This window comes from Myotis davidii, unplaced genomic scaffold, assembly GCF_000327345.1.
Source record: "Myotis davidii unplaced genomic scaffold, ASM32734v1 scaffold641, whole genome shotgun sequence".
NCBI lineage: Eukaryota > Metazoa > Chordata > Mammalia > Chiroptera > Vespertilionidae > Myotis > Myotis davidii.
The window spans coordinates 1,219,033-1,225,999 of record NW_006293232.1 but is presented as its reverse complement, the minus strand read 5'-3'; the positions used below and the strand labels follow the sequence as shown (position 1 = coordinate 1,225,999).

The 6,967-nt window shown below is 33.8% G+C and overlaps 1 protein-coding gene across 1 annotated transcript in view; it reads left to right on the top strand.

Annotated features, from left to right (window-relative positions):
- Positions 1-6,967, top strand: part of CEP57 (centrosomal protein 57kDa) — a 71,750-nt gene that overhangs the window by 36,524 nt on the left and 28,259 nt on the right. Inside the window, 2 exon segments of the mRNA XM_006779417.2 lie at positions 4,445-4,624; positions 4,910-5,031. Of these exon segments, the coding sequence (XP_006779480.1) occupies positions 4,445-4,624; positions 4,910-5,031 (302 nt within the window).

The window sequence follows — 6,967 nt, the reverse complement described above, 5'->3', positions numbered from 1 at the left end:
CTCCCCCCCCCACCCATTCTTGAGAAATCAGTGGAGAAAATATCCTCAGGTGAGGATTTAAAAAAAGAAAAGTCAGTATGTGCTTTTTAAGCCAAAACTGAAATAAAAGGACACAAGTTAAAAATAAAAAGTTGGCAAAGACATGTTAAAAATATCTAAAATAATGAAAGCATAATATGCTAATTAGACCGGGCAACCTTCTGGACGAAGCTGGGGCTTCGAGGGAAGGCCTGGTAACAAATATAAAGGATGGATGGCAATATTGTTGTCAGATTAGTATTATACACAAATAGTTTCATATAATAATAAATTGCAATGACTAATATCCAGATGTCAGACATAAAATGAACTTGAAGGATAAGCAGTAAGGAGGTAAGTAAAGGCCATAGTCTCGGGGACACTAAGAGTCTACTAGTATATATGAGCCCTAGGTATTGGGATACAATTGAGGAGACGTTGGGATTTAAAATCTAGGTAGGGACTGGAGAACCCATGTGAGGGGTCTAAAGCTTCTGAAATAATGTTTTCTTTGAAAAACTGAGAGTAATGGAGAAAGGGAACTGGAACAACTCAGCCCCCTGGCCTGGGAAAGAAGCTGTGGGTAGAAAAGTCACCTCTCAAAAATCAACCTAGGAATGTCTCTGTGCTCACTGAGGTGCATACATGAATGAATAAATAGAGCTGTACAGTGTTACCTCAGTGGAAACTCTTAATATTGTGAGTTGCATTTAAAGAATAATATGTCAGAGCTGCATTTTTTCTTTTAATAGAAGTGTTCACTCTATGTAAGTGATGGCCTCACTTTGCCAACTAATAACAGATTATAGAGCTATAAAGATAGGAAGTGTGGAATTGGTACAGAACTAGATATTAGTGAAATAGAAAGTTTATAGACACAAATGTATAAGGAGGGAATTCTAGAAATGCATCTATTGACATAGAGAATGATTATGCATATGAGTGTGATACGACATAGTCAAGAGTAATCCCCCTAACATAAAAGCATAGAAAAGTACATAAGGATTTCAGCAAAATATTTTTAATTATTGTGCCAAGATGTTATCTAATGGGTGTCATATTTTTCCTTCTTGTTTCTGTTTTTTTCTAAATTCAACTTAACTATAGTTAACACTGCTGTATACAGCAGGTCCTCAACATTGTTTCAAAGTTTTATTATAACGTTGAATAGATGGATGCCTTAGGAACTTTTGCTTATATCAATTAGTCTATGGTAAAATTGGTTTTGTTATACATTGTTTTCCTTAAAGTTGTAAAACCTATTGATGATGTTAGGTGAGGACTTACTATATAGGAAAATTGTTAAGAGAGTAGATCTTAGAGTTCTCATCACAAGGAGAAATTTTTTTCTTCTTTATCTATATAAGGTAATGGATGTTAGATGAACATATTGTAATCATTTCACAATACATGCCCATCAAACCATCAAGTTGAACATCTTAAACTTACATAGTGATGTATGTCAGTTGTTTCTCAAAACTGGAAAAAAATAAGCATTAGTTGAGGTTTGTTAGACTAAGGAAAGTGGAAGAACTCATGTTTGGCTTGTGTTGTGTTTTGTATTAAAATAAAAGTGCTGAGGATCCAAAGGAACTTCTAAGAAAGATTCTAAAGAAGATACGTAAGTCTATTATGTAGAAAATTAGAAGTAAGGACAATGTGGTAGGTGTGTATAAGACTAAAATGTTTGGTTCTCTATTAAGAAATTTGAATATTATAATAAAATTTTTAGGGTGTCAAAGTCTCAGTAAAGCTCTAACCTCAAGTAGTTTTAGGGAATAAATTTTGCAAAATGTTTAAACAGAAAATCTCCATGATATATAAGCCATTCCAGAATGCAGAAAAAGAAAGCATATACTCACCCCAGATGATCTTTGTTAATCTAGCATATCCCTGTCATAACCACATTTGCTCTCTTATAAAACAAAAATTGAGTGTTCCAGCCAATGCAAAATAACTGTAAATGTAAAAATAAAATACTAACAAAATCGTATGCTAATTTGTATAATTTAATGAAGGAATGAAAGAAATGTTTGGTATTACAAAATTTTAGGAAATACTATGTGTTTCAGAATAGGTTAATGAACCTCATTTGATATTTAAAAGCATTTATTAACTGTCTGTTTTCCTATTGCATTTGTTATCTGATTATTCCAAATATATCAGAGAATTATTACTTTGAATATTAATCTTATATTGAGCTTTTTTGGTATTCTCATAGTCTGTGTGCTTCGTGTATGCACTCTTTCTATGCATAACTGGAAGAACAAGCTATCTATATTATCTCCTATTTGGGCATGTTGCACTGAAACATTTGGTAAATGAATGAATTGTGTTAATAAATGGAAATGTATGCCTTGTTTTGAGTGCAGGCTCGATTTTTAAAAGATGTTAATTCTTCGTACCTATTGTATAGTTTACATGAAGTTTCATTAGATCAGTATTTAGGCAAAATGATTCTGAGCATCTGATTAGTGAGGATAATATTGATATGGTTTAAAGCAGGGGTCCTCAAACTACGGCCCGCGGGCCACATGCAAATACAAATATTGTATTTGTTCCCATTTTGTTTTTTACTTCAAAATAAGATATGTGCAGTGTGCATAGGAATTTGCTCATAGTTTTTTTTTAAACTATAGTCCGGCTCTCCAACAGTCTGAGGGACAGTGAACTGGCCCCCTGTTTAAAAAGTTTGAGGACCCCTGGTTTAAAGATTTATATACTACTAGAGACCCAGTGCATGACATTTGTGCACTGGGGGGCAGGGGTCCCTCACTTAGCCTGTGCCCTCTCACAGTCTGGTACCCCTCGGGGGATGTCCAACTGCTAGCTTAGGCCCGCTCCCTAATCCGGCAGTCGGACATCCCTTGAGGGGTCCTTAGCACTGCTGCAGAGGCGGGAGAGGCTCCCTCCATCACTGCTGTGCTCGCCAGCCATGAGCCTGGCCTCTGGCTGAGCGGCGCTCCCCTTGTGGGAGCACACTGACCACCAGGGGGGCAGCTCCTCCATTGAGCATCTGCCCCTTGGTGGTCAGTTCTTGTCATAGCAACTGGTTGTTCCGCCATTCGGCCAATTTGCATATTAGGGTTTTATTGGATAGGATGGGAGACTGGAAATATTAACATTTATAAAGTTAATTAAAATATTGGCATAATATTAATGGAATTAGAATAAAATCTTGAAATTGTCTTGCGCATATGTCTAAGTAATAATTGTATCTGTATATATAGATATTTGTGAACTTGATGTATGATAAAGTTGCCATTTAAAGTTTTTTAGTACAAAAATACCTTTCATTTGACTTACAGTATTAAATGTAAAAATGTGTGAAACTATTATACTTAAGTAGAATAAAGGAAAATATAAAGTTTAATCTTCATTACAGAAAAACATTCTATGTATATAAACTAAGAACTTGATGGAAAAGATTGTTAAATATAACTGAAAAATCAAAACATTAGTCCATTAAAACTAGAAATAAAGACTAAAATGAAGGGTTGGACTTTTTCTTATGTAAAATGGGCGAAGAAATTCATGAAAGTAGAAAATTGACCAATTATATATATAAACATATTTAAACTGTGTTGGCAAAGACATGCTTCTGATGAAAGTATTAATTGATGCAAACTTTTTTGAAAGTACTTTACTTTTTCAGGAAACTTTAAAATATGAATTTTTTTGGCCCAGTAACTTGATTTTTCAATTTTTATTTGTTTATAATAAGGAAATACCCTTATAAGACAGCATGAATGATAGCTCACAGTATTTTAATGCTAGAGGGAAAAACAAAAATAAATTTTAATCTCAATTTTTAGTAAAAAGTATATACAGTAAAAAATTGAAAGAAATAACAAATTGACGGTCATTATCTTTTGGTAGTAGGATTATCAGTTATTTTCTTCGTTGTATTTTCCTGTGGCTTGTACAATGAATACGTATTACTTTTATAATTAGGAACTTTGATTAGGCAGTTAAAGTGTGCTTAGATTTTTATCCTAAGTAATGAAAAAATAGACATTAAAAATAGTCCTTTTTATGGTTGACTATTTTAACTCTGATTGGATTTTGCCTGTGATCCTTGTAATGAAACAAAAAAGAGTGATAGTTAATGTACTTCAGGACAGTTATGTGAACTGGTATGATTAGCTAAATATTTTCACCATTTTGAAACTCTGAAATATCTTTACCATGATAAAGTGGTTTTTATTTGAGTACTTTGCATGTTTCAGAAACTCAAAAGCTATCTTTAAATGGATTTTTTTTAATTCTCATATGATGGTAATTAACATTTTATTGTTCCCAAAGAGTGAGCCTCCACTAGACCCACCCATCAGTTTTATTTTTTATTTAGATAAGATTATTCTTTCTACGTGAACTTTCACCATATATATTGTTATCTTATGGTATTCATATTTGTATTTGGCAGCCATATTTTCTGCTCTGAAGAATCTTCAAGATAAGATTCGACGCTTAGAACTTGAAAGGATTCAAGCAGAAGAAAGTGTGAAAACCTTGTCTAGAGAAACAGTTGAATATAAGAAAGTATAGGATAAACAGATACAAGAAAGGGAGAATTCAAAAAATGAGGAATCAAAACAAAATCAAGGTTTGTTTTATTATAAAGGAAATGAAACACTGTAAAGTATGTAAAATTACTCCAAAATTGCACATTAGCATTTTCTGGTGGCCTGTCTTCAGGCACTACAAAATTGCATTATACTCTGGTGCGTTTTGAGAAGCTTATAAGGTACAGTTTACATCATCTGGAAAGGTTCAGAGAGCTACTGGAAATGTTTATTATGTACACAGTAGACTAAATTCCTTTTTAACAGCTTGTTAAAACTGTTCTATGAGTGACCTAATTTCTGCTTTTCTTACATATTCTTTTTAGAACTGACCTCTCAGTTGTTAGCTGCAGAAAGTAAATGCAATCTTTTAGAAAAACAATTGGAATACATGCGTAATATGATAAAGCATGCAGAAATAGAAAGGACGTCTGTCTTGGAGAAACAGGTATGACACCTTACCGATTCATTCTCAAGGACAGTTATTGGTGGGAAAAATTAGACATAAAGGACTAATGGTGCTGTTGTAATAATCATTTCTGCTTTTACCTTAAAGTAACCATTGGCAATAGTACCAGAAGTTCATTTTGAAAAACCAGTGTAAGATTTGAGAAAAAAATGTAATTGTTTTTTTCAGCCTAGCTATGAAGGGGAGGTTCCATTTTTGGATGACACTCACACACACATTCCCACATCCTCTACACCAAGCTTTGATAGCTTCTGCTTTTGAGTAGTGTAACAGCCCATGACTGAAATTACTTGGGGTTATTTGTAGTATCTGAAGATTTGATTTGCCTTCTAGTTATTTCTGTATTTGGTAAAGTTTTACTTAAATTGGAACATCATTGCATAGTGAGTTGTGTGATCTTTTCAAGTTATGTTAACTTCTTTGAGTCTACATTATAAAAAGTATAAAAAAATCATATTATGGCCCTGGTTGGTGTGGCTCAGTTGGTTGGGCAGCGTCCCTTGCACCAAAAGGCTGCTTGTTCAGTTTCTGGTCAGGGCACATGCCAAGATTACAGGCTAGATCCCTAGTGAGGAACGTGCAGAAGGCAGCTGATCGACGATACTTACCTCTATATCGCTCTTCCTTTCTCTCTGAAAATCAATTTTTAAAAATCTAATAAAATGAATGAAAGAAAGAATCATACTATGTACCTCTACTTCTTCACTTTAAAGAGTAATGCTGGCCTCATAAAAAAAGAGCTTGGAAGTGTTCCTTCCTCCTGGATTTTTTGGAATAGTTTGAGGAGTATAGGTGTTCTTTGAATGTTTGGCAAAAGTCCTTTGTGAAGCCATCAGGACTCGGGCTTTTGTTTGCTGGATGTTTTTGCTTACTGCTTCCATTTCATCAGCTCTTATTGGCCTTTTCAGGTTTTCTGATTCTTCCTGATTCAGTTTTGGGAGATTGTATTTGTGTCTGGGAATTTGTCCATTTCATCCACATTGTCCAGATTGTTGGCATATACTCATTCATAGTATTTCCTTAAAATCCTTGTTTCTGTGGTATCCTTGGTTCGCCGCATTTGTTTCTGATTTTATTTATTTGGTTCCTCTCTGTTTCTTGATGAGTCTTGCTAACAGTTCATCAATTTTGTTTATCCTTTCAAAGAACCAGCTTTTGGTTTCATTGATTGTTTTTGTATTTTGTTTTTTTTTAGTCTCTGTGTCATTTATTTCTGCTCTAATCTTTATTATTTCCATCCTTCTACTTGCTCTGGGCTTTTCTTACTCTCTTTCTAGTTCTTTAAGTTTTAGGGTTAAATAGTTGATTTTTCTTGTGGTTTTTTTTTTTATTTTTTTTAGGTAGGCATTGCAGGACTGCCTTTGCTGTGTCCCAAGGATTTATTTTTTCTTGATCTCATTTGTAACCCATTAATTAATAAAAGCTAGTCTCCATATATTTGAATGTTTTTGAGTGTTTTTATTGTAGCTGATTTCTAATTTCATGCCACTGTGAATTGAGAATATGCTTGAGATGATTTCAATTTTCTTGAACTTTAAAGTCTTGTTTTGTGTCCTAACATGTGGTCTACTTTTGTGAATGATCCAGGTGCACTTGAGAGGAATGTATATTCTGCAGCTTTGGGGTGAAATGTTCTATAACTGTCAATTAAATCCATCTGATCTATTGTGTTTTTTAGAGTCACTGTTTTCTTGTTAATTTTTTGTCTGGAAGATCTATCCAGTGAAGTCAGCAGGATGTTAAAGTCCCCTACTATGAGTGTATTGTTGTCTTTGTCCTTTAAAGTCCTCTAGAAGTTATTTTATATATTTAGGTGCTCCTATATTGGATGTATATATGTTTACCAAGGTATATCTTCTTGTTGGATCAATCCTTATAGTATTGTGTCATGATATTTCTTGTCTCTTGTGATGGC